The sequence below is a fragment of the Cherax quadricarinatus genome, chromosome 72, assembly GCF_038502225.1.
Source record: "Cherax quadricarinatus isolate ZL_2023a chromosome 72, ASM3850222v1, whole genome shotgun sequence".
Lineage (NCBI taxonomy): Eukaryota > Metazoa > Arthropoda > Malacostraca > Decapoda > Parastacidae > Cherax > Cherax quadricarinatus.
In genome coordinates, this window is record NC_091363.1 from 1,066,425 (window position 1) to 1,084,271 (window position 17,847).

Sequence of the window (17,847 nt, forward strand, 5' to 3'; positions counted from 1 at the left end):
TGGCTCCACTTCCAGGACAGCGTGAAACAAGCTTGTACACCACAAGACGGGCAGCCAGTAGCAACTTCACTCTGGCTGTACCCTTCTCCAGAACATCACTATATCTGAGATCATTTATCCCCAGGATGACTCGAGTATGGAACACGTTCGTACAGCATAATGATGTCAACGAGATAAAGTCAGTTGATCAAATGTTAATGCTGGCCCAGAGATGGCTCACAGCTGGCCCAGAGATGGCTCACAGCTGGCCCACAAATGGCTCCAACTTCATCCTGTTCCCTACTTGTATGTCTCATAACAATAAAAATGCTTTCAAATGAGCTGATGTAGGTAACAACTCTTAGCTTGTCAATAAAGCTAGGGATCCTTAACCTAACCTTGTCAAACCCTATGTAAAAGAGAGAGAGAGAGAGAGAGAGAGAGAGAGAGAGAGAGAGAGAGAGAGAGAGAGAAGAAAAAGCAGTTTTCAAATTAGTCAGGTGAACCCTGGCCTAAAACCCGGCAGTTAGACACCAATACACATTAGACTAAGTCATCCTACCTATTTGGGATTATCCTAGGTAATTTACCCTTATGCTGTTATGTAAGACAATAATAGTTATCCAGAATAGTGTATAATTTTACCTAAATGAACCTATTTGTAGGCATATGAGTCAATAGCAACAGGCTGTCTTCAAACCTACGAGTTAGATAAGAGAGAGATAAGAGTTGATATATGATGCCTTGACCAGTTGTCAGTAATAATATCTATTTCTACATGTATCAGTCGACTAACACCCAAGTACCTATTATTACCGAAAGGTGAACATAGACAACCGGTGTAAAGAAACACCCCCCAATGTTTCTACCCTCGCCAGGAATCGAACCCGGAACTCACTGTGCAAAGCAAGAGCTTTTGCTTCAATGCCACGGGTAGCATTAGAAGGGTCATACAGAGCCTGGGAAAGGGATAGGTCCAGGTCCTAGGATCAAGATTATTATGGAGGAGGGCTAAACCCATAGGGAATATAGAGTGCCTGTGTGGGGGAGGTGGATTATTATTATTATAATCAAGGGAAGCGCTAAACCCGGAGGATTATACAGCGCCTGGGGGGGATGTGGAAGGCATTCAGGCTTAATTCGGGGAACTGGAGCACAGATCCAATTCCCTAAATCAAGAGCCCCTCACCAACATCCAGGAACCTTCCTTGAGGGGTGGGGGAGGTGGAGGCAAGGTATTCAGGCTCAATTCAGGGAACTGGAGCACAGATCCAATTCCTTAGCTCAAGAGCCTCTCACCAGCATCAAGGAACTTCCCTTAAGGGGGCCTGGGATCAAGAGTCATTTGCATCCAGGTACCGGGGGGGATAAAGCTCCTGGGTCTCTAGATGATGCTTAGTTCCTTCATGTAGACATATGAGGATTGAATTATACCATCCAACTCAAGAAATTTTTTATTACACGGTTTAAAGTTACAAATGGTGATTAATACTGACAAGTATACAAGAAAAACATTTTGGGTAATAACACATTTTATTCAAGAAATGGTTTGCTATCCAGTGGGTTTTTTGAATCCAATTAGTAAGCCTATCAATTACACTGGGGTCATTAAAGATACATGTATATGTAACCTGTTTACTATCAGTCAAGATTACTCCAATACATGGAACACGGATTAAAGACCACACAAACACAACATAGAATCCAAACATTGCTCTCCATGGGTCCTGAGAGAGAGAGAGAGAGAGAGAGAGAGAGGGGGGAGGGGGAGAGAGAGAGATAGAGAGAGAGAGAGAGAGAGAGAGAGAGAGAGAGAGAGAGAGAGAGAGAGAGAGGGGAGGAGAGAGAGAGAGGGGAGGGAGAGAGAGAGAGAGAGGGGGAGGGAGAGAGAGAGAGAGAGAGGGGGAGGGAGAGAGAGAGAGAGAGGGGAGGGAGAGAGAGAGAGTCATTAACCACAATCCTCGAGTCAATGATCACAGAAACTGCCAGAATTGTGAAAGACAGAAGAATAAAGAAAATTCCAAATTACAGCGATGTCTACTCAGAATCATACTTTTATGCCTTGTCTACATACTAGTCACTATTAATGAGCAAAACAGAGTAAATGAGAAAAAAATGGCAAGGGACTGTAGCATAAAAACACACTATACAACATTTCATGGCTGACCCCAGGACACTGCATACACATTATAAAAAATATTATACCTTGGTGCGATGCAATTTGAAAATGAACACAGTTCTCAAAATTTCCTAAAACTCAAATGATGCCTCAGATCATGTACAACACTTGTTTAAAAACAGGAGGAAATAAGAATATTTTTAGCATAACATAACTGGTGTAAATAATGCCAGTTGTAGACCTTCCGCTTGGATTTTGACCAGCATATGTTACGTAATAATAGTCTCCCATACTACTTCCATCCCAGATGAAACATAACCTACATCAAAACTGTTGGGAGATTACATGCAGATCTGCATAGTTATTCAGTCAAACATAACTGTTAACACGTGGTACAGCTTCTGTCATTCATGGAAACATGTATTAATCTGTAAGTCTGAAGATCATAGGCCACTTTCTACCCTCAATGATGATTAAATGTTTTACATATGTATATATTTGGAAAAGGACAACTACAGTGGGAGTTAAGTTTTTCTGTGTGTAAAATACTTTTGATTTTATGTACTGTACTTAGTTTGGAGGAGTGCTATAAATATAATTTTCAGTTTTATGAACAATTTCCATCCAGACTAAAGAATTAACATGGATACACAAATTAAGATCTCAGACATACTAGATACAACACTCTCAAGTTTTATACCCAATTCTTCCGAGAGACACTTTTATTCTCAGGCACTTTTCAGTCATTTGAATGGGTTGACCCTGAAACTGCCATGGGTTATCCTTGGCAATTTCCAAAGAGGTTGAGCATGACTGTCTTCAGCTTAGTTCTTCCCTGACTGCGCGATATCGTGTCATCTCATTTGGAAACACATGAGACAGTTCAACTAACAGCATTGCCTTGAACCTCTTATATGAATCAATTCTCCCATTAACCTGAAATGGAGATGAAATACCTAATTAGAAAATGCTACATACATCAGCACTTTCAGGACTACAATGAATTCTATAAGAGAAATGCTAAAGTTATTAGACCTTTTTCTTTACAACAACCTACAATACCTCTAGGTTATTATATTCATAGAAAGTGATGAGCCAGTAGGGGTCATACAGCACCTGGGAATGGTAGCCAATTAGGCTGGATCCAAAGAAGGGGAGGGTAGCTTAAATCTTATTATTAAAGGTTAGAGTCCAAGAGTGGCAATTCAGACAAAAAGTCCATTTAATAACTCATTAATTAATTAGTCCAGGTAATTAAGGATGTCAGTTAAATTGTAAACTAACCCATTTCATTATCTATAATTCTATTTAAAGAAATGCATACATCAGAGATATTTATTTTGTAGGATAAAAATACTGTATAGCTGGAAACATAAACACATATGCAGTTTAATGTGAACCTTTATTGACAACGTTTCGCCCACACAGTGGGCTTTTTCAAGTCACAAACAGATCTACCTGGGGTGGAAGGTACGTGAGTATTTATAGTCAGGTTCAGAATGTTGAGGTCAGGTGGAGCATGCTGCATCTGATGATCTACTGGGTGGGGATATAGAGTCTAGAATCTTGGGTAGCTTGGAAGGGGTATTGGATAAGTTGTGAGCAGACTTTCTGCAGTGTTCTATGTCCTTATGTGGGATAGCGATGAAGAAGTTTCTTGGCAAGTGGTTCAGCTATGTTATAGAAGCCATTGTTCTGGTTGAAATTGTTGGTTATAGAGATAAGCTAAATTTGAACATTCTGAACATGACTATAAATACTCACATACCTTCCACCCCAGGTAGATCTGTTTGTGACTTGAAAAAGCCCACTGTGTGGGCGAAACATTGTCAATAAACAATCACATTAAACTGCATATGTGTTTATGTTTCCATTGTGTCGGTATTTTATACCATTTATTTTCATACTGTATAGCTAACAAAAATATGTTAGCAAATTATAAAGTACAGTACTGTAATACTTGAAGCTCTGTTGATTTTTACACTTGAAATGCTATGAAGGTGAAAGTACAAATCAAAATACTTCTAGAAATATATGTATGCTAGTCCTAAATTATAGTACGTGTACTGAAAAAAAAAAAAAATTATTATGTATATTCATTGTTTCATTTTTTTTGTTATGAACAAGACTGCCTCACCTGTTCATTCTTTGTAAGAGCTTTCTCCATGCAATCCTTAGTATATAACTGAGGGTTTCTCCCTCCATCTATGTACCTGGAAAAATAAAATTGATTGATTTTGTTTGGTAATTCTGAGAATCTTTCTTTAACCAACCAAGATAGGGTGACCCAAAATAAATATATTCACTAGCATTCACTCAAAATTTAAATTATCAAATTTTTAAAAATACTTATATGAAGCACTAAGTCTGTGTGGGTCCTTTTTAAAACAAGTTCTCAAAGTAGCAAATCATTCTAGACTTGCTTTTAACGTTGTAATAATGTTGGTAGAATTACCGACAATATGTAAAGTAAAAGGACACAAGTGCAACTAATGTGACATATTATTGTGGCAACGTTTCGTTCTCCAGGAGCTTTGTCAAGCCAGCTTAACAAAGTTCTTGGAGAGCGAAACATTGCCACAATAATATGTCACATTAGTTGCACTTGTGTAGCTTTTAATGTTGTACAGTAAACCCTCAATATAATGGACCTTGATCAAACAACAGTGAATTGTACTTTTATCTCCTTTATTTCCAAAGTTTATTGGAATGTAACAGCATGGTGCTTTTCTGTTTTTTTACATTACTCTGATTTAATAGATACTTGGATACCCCTCATTTCGTGAGTCATACCCTTCATATTACTCCGTTATATCAATCCTTTACGAATCAAATACGAGAAATACCAAGAAAATACTCAAAAGTACTATTGCAGTACTAAATAAGCAAGCATGCTTGAATAGCAAAACTATCAACCAATATTACAAGATAATGCATGCAATATAAATTGGATATCTAAAGCAAAAAATTGCAAAGACTTACTCAAAAACTTCCAGAGGAACATGTACATCTTGGACAGCAGAGCGAAGTTTGTCAATGTCTTGCATGTTTGTTATCATGTTCTGTCTGAACAAAAGAGATAAAAGAATATATAAATTTACTGGTTAACATGATATACAAAGTTAATTAAATAAAAAACAAATTATTATAATCATGAATAAGTGATAAATCCACTGGGGTCATTCCTCACATCAAGCAGCCTTTACCAGTAACAAGGCCTGCCTGATAATTCTGTGTGTTTGTGTATGGATGGTGACCTGTGCACCCGTGTATAACTAGTTACCTGTGCACCTGAGTATGGTTATGACCTATGCACATGTATATGGCTGGTGACCTGTGCACATGTGTATAGCTAGTGACCTGTGCACCTGAGTATGGTTGTGACCTATGCACATGTATATGGCTGGTGACCTGTGCATATGTGTATGGTTGGTGACCTGTGTATGGCTGGTGACCTGTGCACCTGTGTATGGCTGGTGATCTGTGCACATGTGTATGACTGGTGAACAAGAGTTCCCTTTGTGAATAGAAACAGGAACACAAAGTTCCCAATTAAGTCAGGTGGGCCTTCTTGCCTAAACCGCAGTAGAGCAGGATACCTTCACCCTCACCTGAGTTCACTAATTAGCTTCCCACAAAAATCATGAAATATCTTCAGTGGAAAAAATGGAGCTGATGAATGGTGCCAGTCTTATGATGTAGCAAGTAAGCAAAATAATTTAAGGACAAGTTTCCCACGGGGTGGTTCACGGCCTGGGAGGCAAAGCTCTCGCTTCGCACGGTGAGAGTCTGGGTTCAATTCCTGGTGAGGGTGGAAACCTTGGGCGTGTTTCCTTATGCCGGTTGTCTATGTTCACCCATCAGTAAAACAGGTACCTGGGTATTAGTCAACGGGTGTGGGTCGCATCCTGGGACAAAACTGACCTAATTTGCTCGAAATGCTCTGTATAACAAGCAGCTCTCTACATAGCAGTATGTCATTGATGTCAGCTATGGTCTGTATACCTTGTACATGTACTTGTAGAAACAAAATTATATAATTATTTTTATTATTGTAGAGTACGAAGGAAATTTATGACTGATGCTCAGTAATGAGGAAGATGTTAACACAACAAAGATTGTAAAAAGTTCAACATAACTTAACCTTACTCCCCCAATGGTCTTTATTTCCACCCACTGCATCTTTGTTTTAAGTCTGCTATGTCTTTCTTATGGTCTCTGCAACTGGCCAGGCTTCATTAGTAAATTTATTTAAGTACAACTACATGCAAGTACAGTTACACAAGTTTTAGGTGATTACAATTTTCTTACATAGTAACATATGTGTAAATTACCTAAGTTAACCCAAAAAAGTCAGTAAATGTAACTTGCTTCCATTGATTGGCTCCGACGTGCCGTTCCTGCCAAAAAATGTATTATTTTCATTATGTCCCAAAACAGCAATTTGCCCAATGTAAGTTTATTTGTGCACTAATACACACAAGTACAATTATCATATATAATGTAAATTACCTAGAACAACTCAAATAAAAATTTAAAGTGAAATATTTCCATTGGGGTCCTTGAATGACTGTTTTTTTCAGTGATATAGATAACTTATGGGTATCAAAATATAAAATGATGTTTAACAGGAGGAATATCTTTCAGTTAAAACAGATTATACTGTACTGTTATTATAATCGCGGGGGAGCGCTAAACCCGTAGGGACTATACAGCGCCTATGTGTGTGTGAGATGGAAGGTATTCAGGCTTCAGGGAACTGGAGCACAGATCCAATCCCCTAGATCAAGAGCCCGTCACCAACGTGAAGGAAGGTCCCTGTAAGGGGGGTGTTAAATATCCTAATAATAATAATGGTGGTATAACAGTACATAAGTCAGAATATTAAGACCAAGTTGAGGTTACTTACAACTTCTGGTTAAGAACTTGTTGTCCCTGGGGCTGGAAGTCACTAACCAGGATTCCAATTTGACGAACATTTTCAATAAATGTCTCAAGTTGGTTCTCCAACTGTTCTAGAGATGATGACATGATTGTTGCAGCTGCTGCTGTTGTTACTGTTGCTGTTGTTACTGTTGTTACTGTTGCTGCTGTTGTTGGGTTGTTAAGGGAACACGTATGTTCCCTTCTCTGCGAATAATGTGCTTATTTATCCACTATAATCTAACCTTGTCCATAATTACTATTGTGGAAAATTGCATTTATCTGAATGTAACTAATTATGTACATAACAGTAAATGATAACAAAGATAATTATTATTTATCAATATTACATAGACAAGTAGGAATTTGGGACACCTAGGTCGCAAAAAATGTCCCCCTTCGATACCTACCACTGTCATAACCACAAGTTGCTCTGGACCTATTAATTAAATGAAATATACATACACCAGGAATACTGGTAAATATATAAATTTGTGGACTGTATATTAAAAATAATAAATGGTTATATATATACACAATTACATAACAGAAGGAAGATATATCTTAATATCACTCACCAATTTGACTGGAGATTAATGTGTATCATACTCAGAAAACCTCACTAACTAAATCTATGAAAATAATGCTGGCCAGAATTACACACAAATCTAGAGCGCTTATCTGAGGTTCCTGGAGCTGTCTTGTCCAGTCGTCTGATATCGCAAGTTATGCAGGAATGCACATCCACCAATTTCGTCTCCTATTTGAGAGGTGTCAGCACAATTTTAACCTCTAGAGCACGAAAAATTCTTCCCATTACACCAACGTTTGTACAAAATTCAAAACCAAGATGGCGAGTCTCTATTTTTTTTTTCGATAACATACCTCTTTTAAAAATACAATATAGGGCATCTATTTACCTATAAATTATCGTATTTCCGGAAAATATATACAGTATTTTCCACAACCATCACATAAACTTTGTTTGGTAAGGTAAAGTCTGGGATCTTTCCTTAAGCCCTGGCTTTTAAATCTCTGCACAAAATTCAATTTAAACCAGCAAATAATAGAGCCTACTAGACTGGAGAATACACTAGACCTCATCTTCACTAACAATGATGATCTGATAAGAAATATCACCATATCAAAAATAATATACTCAGATCACAACATAATTGAGGTTCAGTCATGTATGCGCGGAGCCCCAGACCGACATAATGAGATTAGTCACGAGGGAGCATTCACCAAATTCAACTTCAATAACAAAAACATAAAGTGGGACCAAGTAAACCAAGTCCTAACCGATATAAGCTGGGAAGATATACTAAGCAACACAGACCCCAACTTATGCCTAGAACAGATTAACTCGGTGGCACTCGATGTATGCACAAGGCTTATTCCTCTAAGAAAAAGGAGGAGTAGATGTAAAACAGAAAGAGACAGGCGCTCCCTTTACAGGCGACGGAAAAGAATAACAGAGCGGCTAAAAGAGGTCAATATATCTGAAATGCGTAGGGAGACACTGGTCAGAGAAATAGCAAGCATCGAACTTAAGCTAAAAGAATCCTTTAGGAGTCAGGAATCGCGGGAAGAACTAAAAGCCATAAATGAAATCGAAAGAAACCCAAAGTATTTCTTCTCCTATGCCAAATCAAAATCGAGAACAACGTCCAGTATTGGGCCCCTACTTAAACAAGATGGGTCCTACACAGATGACAGCAAGGAAATGAGTGAGCTACTCAAGTCCCAATATGACTCAGTTTTTAGCAAGCCGCTAACCAGACTGAGAGTCGAAGATCAAAATGAATTTTTTATGAGAGAGCCACAAAATTTGATTAACACAAGCCTATCCGATGTTATCCTGACGCCAAATGACTTCGAACAGGCGATAAATGACATGCCCATGCACTCTGCCCCAGGGCCAGACTCATGGAACTCTGTGTTCATCAAGAACTGAAAGAAGCCCCTATCACGAGCCTTTTCCATCCTATGGAGAGGGAGAATGGACACGGGGGTCGTCCCAGTTACTAAAAACAACAGACATAGCCCCACTCCACAAAGGGGGCAGTAAAGCAACAGCAAAGAACTACAGACCAATAGCACTAACATCCCATATCATAAAAATCTTTGAAAGGGTCCAAAGAAGCAAGATCACCACGCATCTAGAAACCCATCAGTTACACAACCCAGGGCAACATGGGTTTAGAACAGGTCGCTCCTGTCTGTCTCAACTATTGGACCACTACGACAAGGTCCTAAATGCACTAGAAGACAAAAAGAATGCAGATGTAATATATACAGACTTTGCAAAAGCCTTCGACAAGTGTGACCATGGCGTAATAGCGCACAAAATGCGTGCTAAAGGAATAACAGGAAAAGTCGGTCGATGGATTTATAATTTCCTCACTAACAGAACACAGAGAGTAGTCGTCAACAGAGTAAAGTCCGAGGCAGCTACGGTGAAAAGCTCTGTTCCACAAGGCACAGTACTCGCTCCCATCTTGTTCCTCATCCTTATATCCGACATAGACAAGGATGTCAGCCACAGCACCGTGTCTTCCTTTGCAGATGACACCCGAATCTGCATGACAGTGTCTTCCATTGCAGACACTGCAAAGCTCCAGGCAGACATCAACCAAATCTTTCAGTGGGCTGCAGAAAACAATATGAAGTTCAACGATGAGAAATTTCAATTACTCAGATATGGTAAACATGAGGAAATTAAATCTTCATCAGAGTACAAAACAAATTCTGGCCACGAAATAGAGCGAAACACCAACGTCAAAGACCTGGGAGTGATCATGTCGGAGGATCTCACCTTCAAGGACCATAACATTGTATCAATCGCATCTGCTAGAAAAATGACAGGATGGATAATGAGAACCTTCAAAACTAGGGAGGCCAAGCCCATGATGACACTCTTCAGGTCACTTGTTCTATCTAGGCTGGAATATTGCTGCACACTAACAGCACCTTTCAAGGCAGGTGAAATTGCTGACCTAGAAAATGTACAGAGAACTTTCACGGCGCGCATAACGGAGATAAAACACCTCAATTATTGGGAGCGCTTGAGGTTCCTAAACCTGTATTCCCTGGAACGCAGGAGGGAGAGATACATGATTATATACACCTGGAAAATCCTAGAGGGACTAGTACCGAACTTGCACACGAAAATCACTCATTACGAAAGCAAAAGACTTGGCAGACGATGCACCATCCCCCCAATGAAAAGCAGGGGTGTCACTAGCACGTTAAGAGACCATACAATAAGTGTCAGGGGCCTGAGACTGTTCAACTGCCTCCCAGCACACATAAGGGGGATTACCAACAGACCCCTGGCAGTCTTCAAGCTGGCACTGGACAAGCACCTAAAGTCAGTTCCGGATCAGCCGGGCTGTGGCTCGTATGTTGGTTTGCGTGCAGCCAGCAGCAACAGCCTGGTTGATCAGGCTCTGATCCACCAGGAGGCCTGGTCTCAGACCGGGCCGCGGGGGCGTTGACCCCCGGAACTCTCTCCAGGTAAACTCCAGGTAAATATTAAGCCCTGGCTCTATTTCTACAACTAGGAACACATTAAGCCCTGGCTCTGTTTCTACAATTAGGAACATATTAAGCCCTGGCTCTATTTCTACAACTAGGAACATATTAAGCCCTGGCTCTATTTCTACAACTAGGAACATATTAATCCCTGGCTCTATTTCTACAACTAGGAACATATTAAGCCCTGGCTCTATTTCTACAACTAGGAGCATATTAAGCCCTGGCTCTATTTCTACAACTAGGAACATATTAATCCCTGGCTCTATTTCTACAACTAGGAACATATTAATCCCTGGCTCTGTTTCTACAACTAGGAACATATTAAGCCCTGGCTCTATTTCTACAACTAGGAACATATTAAGCCCTGGCTCTATTTCTACAACTAGGAGCATATTAAGCCCTGGCTCTATTTCTACAACTAGGAACATATTAATCCCTGGCTCTATTTCTACAACTAGGAACATATTAATCCCTGGCTCTATTTCTACAACTAGGAACATATTAAGCCCTGGCTCTATTTCTACAACTAGGAACATATTAAGCCCTGGCTCTATTTCTACAACTAGGAACATATTAATCCCTGGCTCTATTTCTACAACTAGGAACATATTAATCCCTGGCTCTGTTTCTACAACTAGGAACATATTAATCCCTGGCTCTATTTCTACAACTAGGAACATATTAAGCCCTGGCTCTATTTCTACAACTAGGAACATATTAATCCCTGGCTCTATTTCTACAACTAGGAACATATTAATCCCTGGCTCTATTTCTACAACTAGGAACATATTAAGCCCTGGCTCTATTTCTACAACTAGGAACATATTAATCCCTGGCTCTATTTCTACAACTAGGAACATATTAATCCCTGGCTCTATTTCTACAACTAGGAACATATTAATCCCTGGCTCTATTTCTACAACTAGGAACATATTAAGCCCTGGCTCTATTTCTACAACTAGGAACATATTAAGCCCTGGCTCTATTTCTACAACTAGGAACATATTAATCCCTGGCTCTATTTCTACAACTAGGAACATATTAATCCCTGGCTCTATTTCTACAACTAGGAACATATTAATCCATGGCTCTATTTCTACAACTAGGAACATATTAAGCCCTGGCTCTATTTCTTCAACTAGGAGCATATTAAGCCCTGGCTCTATTTCTACAACTAGGAACATATTAATCCCTGGCTCTATTTCTACAACTAGGAACATATTAATCCCTGGTTCTGTTTCTACAACTAGGAACATATTAAGCCCTGGCTCTATTTCTACAACTAGGAACATATTAAGCCCTGGCTCTATTTCTACAACTAGGAGCATATTAAGCCCTGGCTCTATTTCTACAACTAGGAACATATTAATCCCTGGCTCTATTTCTACAACTAGGAACATATTAATCCCTGGCTCTATTTCTACAACTAGGAACATATTAAGCCCTGGCTCTATTTCTACAACTAGGTACATATTAAGCCCTGGCTCTATTTCTACAACTAGGAACATATTAATCCCTGGCTCTATTTCTACAACTAGGAACATATTAATCCCTGGCTCTATTTCTACAACTAGGAACATATTAATCCCTGGCTCTATTTCTACAACTAGGAACATATTAAGCCCTGGCTCTATTTCTACAACTAGGAACATATTAATCCCTGGCTCTATTTCTACAACTAGGAACATATTAAGCCCTGGCTCTATTTCTACAACTAGGAACATATTAATCCCTGGCTCTATTTCTACAACTAGGAACATATTAAGCCCTGGCTCTATTTCTACAACTAGGAACATATTAAGCCCTGGCTCTATTTCTACAACTAGGAACATATTAAGCCCTGGCTCTATTTCTACAACTAGGAACATATTAATCCCTGGCTCTATTTCTACAACTAAGAACATATTAAGCCCTGGCTCTATTTCTACAACTAGGAACATATTAAGCCCTGGCTCTATTTCTACAACTAGGAACATATTAAGCCCTGGCTCTATTTCTACAACTAGGAACATATTAAGGCCCTGGCTCTATTTCTACAACTAGGAACATATTAAGGCCCTGGCTCTATTTCTACAACTAGGAACACTCCTCTCCTTCGCTATTATTCGTCTGTCCCATCTTCCCCGCTCATCTGAACTTGTTCGTTCGTTCGTTTCATGTATTGTTTATAAGAGCTCTATAAAGCTCCTAGAGAGAGAAACGTTGCCACAGTAAAATGTTATATTAGTTGCACTTGTGTCCTTTTACCTAACATACCATGGGTATAGAAGGTACCACGGGTACAGAAAGTACCACGGGTACAGAAGGTACCACGGGTACAGAAGGTACCATGGGTATGTTGCAACCCCTGAATGGGTTACAATGATTATTATGTATATATATAATGTATATTACCTTTTCATATAATTTTATATTGCTTATATTTGCGATAATAGCTAAATCGTAAATGTATGACTTTATATTATTATTTGACTGTTATATTGTTATTTGTTGAGTTAGTTAGTTAGTTAGTTTAATATGTTTATTATGCACCCCATACCCATCCTTTGGGCGGTAGTCAAAAGATTACAGAGGTACATAATTGGTCCAGGGACTGGACTCCAAAGTTTTGATAGCTGAGCAAGTTACAGAGGTAATGAACTCACAATTTACAAAGGTAATGAACTCACAATTTACAAAGGTAATGAACTCCAGGTAAGTCTGGTCACAATCATGACAAGTTACAAAGGTATTTACAGATTACAGAGGTACGTAATGGGTCCAGGGACTGGGCCCATAAGAATTAACAACTGGACGTCTACACTGCAAACTGAATTGTTTGCAATCCTAATGGCGCTAAAGCTAACCTATGACACTGAGCTTGACTCTATCATCATTACTGATTCTATGTCATCATTGAAGGCTCTTGGCTCATATAATGACTCCAACAACATGCTCATTGGAGAAGCCAGGTATAGATACTCAAAAATTAGGGACAAAGGAATTAATGTACAATTGCTATGGATCCCATCACACATTGGATTACTCCTTCATGATAAAGTTGATATGTTAGCCAAGAAGAGTATCCAGAAGGAGAACGTAGAATATAACTTTGGTATAACTGTGTCTAGCATTAGGAATAATATTAGGAGAGAAGTAAATAATGAAGATGATTGTTATAGGAATGCAGTTAGAAGCCTGAGTAGATCTATAACCCACTATGATAACATGAACGTAGATAAGTATGTTTATGGAGCAACTTGCAATGTGAACAGACTGACTGATGTTGTAGTGGCCAGGCTTAGGCTTGGTTACAAGTACTTCTGGCAGTTTGGGAGACACACAGATGATGATCAAACTAAATGTAAATTATGTGATCAGGCATATGGTCACTCTCTTGAACACTATGTGCTTAATTGTCCACTTATTGAGGAATACAGAGACAGACAGTATAATAACCTATGTGACATGTCAAGATATCTTATTAATGAAAATAAGATACCAGATATACTAAGCAAATTTCCTAAATTTGCTTGTAACAGATAAGTGAACTATAGATATGTAGATATAAATCCATATGTATTCCTGTTAACCCTTTGGGGCCTAGTTCCTAGGCCTTTTGTGTATCCATATGCTCTCGCGCTACCGTCCACAGGATGGATATGGAGTGCACAATAAACTAGCCACTTCGGTGGCAAAATCTAATCTATTGTTATTTGACTTATGTTGTTAGGATGTACATAATATGTGCTCAGTTCAAGTCTTGATTGTCAAACTACTGTAATTATCGCTTGCCGCTCGTTATACTGCCGGCTTCTGAGCTGTGCTGTCCACGGGGCTATCACGTGATCGAGGGGGGGTGTCCTCACCTCTCGTGAAGTATTCAGTCTGCTCTAGACTCGCTTGGTGGTTGGACAGATTGTCTGTCTCATTATTCTTGTTAGTTCTGTAGAACTCTGTTCACAGAACATTGTATAGACTTAGTGATTTTCGACGTTGTACTGAGGTTGTGTGTCGCTTAGACACTCTGAACATCTCAGGTCCTTAGCTATAGCTTCTGACCTAATTTTGTACTGGTTTCTGTGTATTGTCACAGTCAGGGTTTTTCCTATGCTGAACTTAGATTCAGTAGTATGGGAGTTTTGTAACTTTTGTGGAGGATCTGCTGATGGTCCCTACTTAGTGTCGTTATATTATCTCCTTAATACTGATTGTGTTGCAGTCGCTTGTTATATGGCTATTGGGCTTAGCATTCTTTTCATTGTTCAAGCAGACTGTTCTGGTTGCCAGTCGGTCAAGAAGTTAGTTTATTAGAGGACTTTGTCAGTCACTTGTTTAAGTCTAGTCGAGTCGTGAGACATAGTGAACTACTTAGAGCACTTACACGCATACCTGGAGTTTACCTGGAGAGAGTTTTGGGGGTCAACGCCCCTGCGGCCCGGTCTGTGACCAGGCCTCCTGGTGGATCAGCCCCTGATCAACCAGGCTGTTGCTGCTGGCTGCACGCAAACCAACGTACGAGCCACAGCCCGGCTGATCAGGAACTGACTTTAGGTGCTTGTCCAGTGCCAGCTTGAAGACTGCCAGGGGTCTGTTGGTAATCCCCCTTATGTGTGCTGGGAGGCAGTTGAACAGTCTCGGGCCCCTGACACTTATTGTATGGTCTCTTAACGTGCTAGTGACACCCCTGCTTTTCATTGGGGGGATGGTGCATCGTCTGCCAAGTCTTTTGCTTTCGTAGTGAGTGATTTTCGTGTGCAAGTTCGGTACTAGTCCCTCTAGGATTTTCCAGGTGTATATAATCATGTATCTCTCCCTCCTGCGTTCCAGGGAATACAGGTTTAGAAACCTCAAGCGCTCCCAATAATTGAGGTGTTTTATCTCCGTTATGCGCGCCGTGAAAGTTCTCTGTACATTTTCTAGGTCGGCAATTTCACCTGCCTTGAAAGGTGCTGTTAGAGTGCAGCAATATTCCAGCCTAGATAGAACAAGTGACCTGAAGAGTGTCATCATGGGCTTGGCCTCCCTAGTTTTGAAGGTTCTCATTATCCATCCTGTCATTTTTCTAGCAGATGCGATTGATACAATGTTATGGTCCTTGAAGGTGAGATCCTCCGACATAATCACTCCCAGGTCTTTGACGTTGGTGTTTCGCTCTATTTTGTGGCCAGAATTTGTTTTGTACTCTGATGAAGATTTAATTTCCTCATGTTTACCATATCTGAGTAATTGAAATTTCTCGTCGTTGAACTTCATATTGTTTTCCGCAGCCCACTGAAAGATTTGGTTGATGTCCGCCTGGAGCCTTGCAGTGTCTGCAATGGAAGACACTGTCATGCAGATTCGGGTGTCATCTGCAAAGGAAGACACGGTGCTGTGGCTGACATCCTTGTCTATGTCGGATATGAGGATGAGGAACAAGATGGGAGCGAGTACTGTGCCTTGTGGAACAGAGCTTTTCACCGTAGCTGCCTCGGACTTTACTCTGTTGACGACTACTCTCTGTGTTCTGTTAGTGAGGAAATTATAGATCCATCGACCGACTTTTCCTGTTATTCCTTTAGCACGCATTTTGTGCGCTATTACGCCATGGTCACACTTGTCGAAGGCTTTTGCAAAGTCTGTATATATTACACAAACTTACTTGTACATATTTGTAATATCTTATTAAATGTTAATGTACCAGACGGTACTTAAGAATTATAAATGTGATATGTGCTTTCAGCACAATAATATTGTACTCGAGAGATTGATTTTATTTTCATTGCTGTGTTTAATTTAATTTGATAATATACCTCTAGACAACTTAATGATTAATAAATTTATTAAATTTTAATTTCTCTAGTTAGTAGCCTACCAGTTGTAATCCTGAAGCACTATTGAATAATACTGAATATTAATGGATAATTGGACAAGGATACTGACTACTTGTTACGAAAACCCAGTAACAAGCTGGATGCTAGAAGGGCAGTCCTTTCTAGTATTCACTGGAGATCTCTAAGCTTTTAGAATCGCGTTTTTTGTAACAGGGTACAAAAGGTACCACGGGTACAGAAGGTACCATGGGTGGAGAAGGGTTCAGGTCCATGGTCTGGAACGATGGGTACGGAAGGCACCATGGGTTACCTGGAGTTTACCTGGAGAGAATTTCGGGGGTCAACGCCCACGTGGCCCGGTCTGAGACCAGGCCTCATGGTGGATCAGGGTCTGATCAACCAGGCTGTTACTGCTGGTCGCACGCAAGCTGACGTACGAACCACAGACCGGTTGGTCAGGTACTGACTTTAGGTGCCTGTCCAGTGCCTTCTTGAAGACAGCCAGGGGTCTATTGGTAATCCCCCTTATGTATGCTGGGAGGCAATTGAACAGTCTTGGGCCCCTGACACTTACTGTGTTGTCTCTCAATGTACTCGTGGCGCCCCTGCTTTTCATTGGGGGAATGTTGCATCTCCTGCCGAGTCTTTTGCTTTTATATGGAGTGATTTTCGTGTGCAGGTTTGGCACCAATCCCTCCAGGACCTTCCAAGTGTATATTATCATGCGTTCCAGGGAATACAGATCAAGGACCTTCAACATTTCCCAGTAATTTAGGTGCCTTATCGTACTTATGTGTGCCGTGAAAGTTCTCTGTACACTACGGGTCTGCAGTGTCACCTGCCTTGAAAGCGGCCGTTAGTGTACAGCAGTATTCCAGTCTAGAAAGCACATGCGATTTGAAGAGAATCATCATGGGCTTGGCGTCCCTAGTTTTGAAGGTTCTCATTATCCATCTAGCGGATCAGGTAGATACATAGTTGTGGTCTTTGAAGGCAAGATCCTCTGACATTATCACTCCCAGGTCCTTCACAATACTTTTCTGCTCTATTGTATGGTTAGAATTTGTTGTATACCCTGACACATTTTTAATTCCTTCAAGTTTCCCATATCTGAGTAGTCGAAATTTCTCTTCGTTGAACTTCATATTATTTTGAGTGGCCCATTCGAAGATTTGGTTGATGTCCACTACGAAAGCAAAAGACTTGGCAGACGATGCACCATCCCCCCAATGAAAAGCAGGGGTGTCACTAGCACGTTAAGAGACCATACAATAAGTGTCAGGGGCCCGAGACTGTTCAACTGCCTCCCAGCACACATAAGGGGGATTACCAACAGACCCCTGGCAGTCTTCAAGCTGGCACTGGACAAGCACCTAAAGTCAGTTCCGGATCAGCCGGGCTGTGGCTCGTATGTTGGTTTGCGTGCAGCCAGCAGCAACAGCCTGGTTGATCAGGCTCTGATCCACCAGGAGGCCTGGTCTCAGACCGGGC

The 17,847-nt window shown here is 40.4% G+C and overlaps 1 protein-coding gene across 1 annotated transcript; it reads right to left on the reverse strand.

Moving 5' to 3' along the window:
* Nucleotides 1-2,066: 2,066 nt before the first annotated feature.
* On the reverse strand, nucleotides 2,067-7,240 carry MED10 (mediator complex subunit 10). Its single transcript, XM_053794835.2, has 4 exons — nucleotides 7,008-7,240; nucleotides 5,081-5,164; nucleotides 4,236-4,311; nucleotides 2,067-3,034 (listed from the first exon to the last, which is right to left on the reverse strand). Exons 1-4 carry the CDS (start codon nucleotides 7,127-7,129, stop codon nucleotides 2,918-2,920), a joined length of 399 nt encoding a protein of 132 aa, XP_053650810.1. The 5' UTR covers nucleotides 7,130-7,240; the 3' UTR covers nucleotides 2,067-2,917.
* Nucleotides 7,241-17,847: the final 10,607 nt, after the last annotated feature.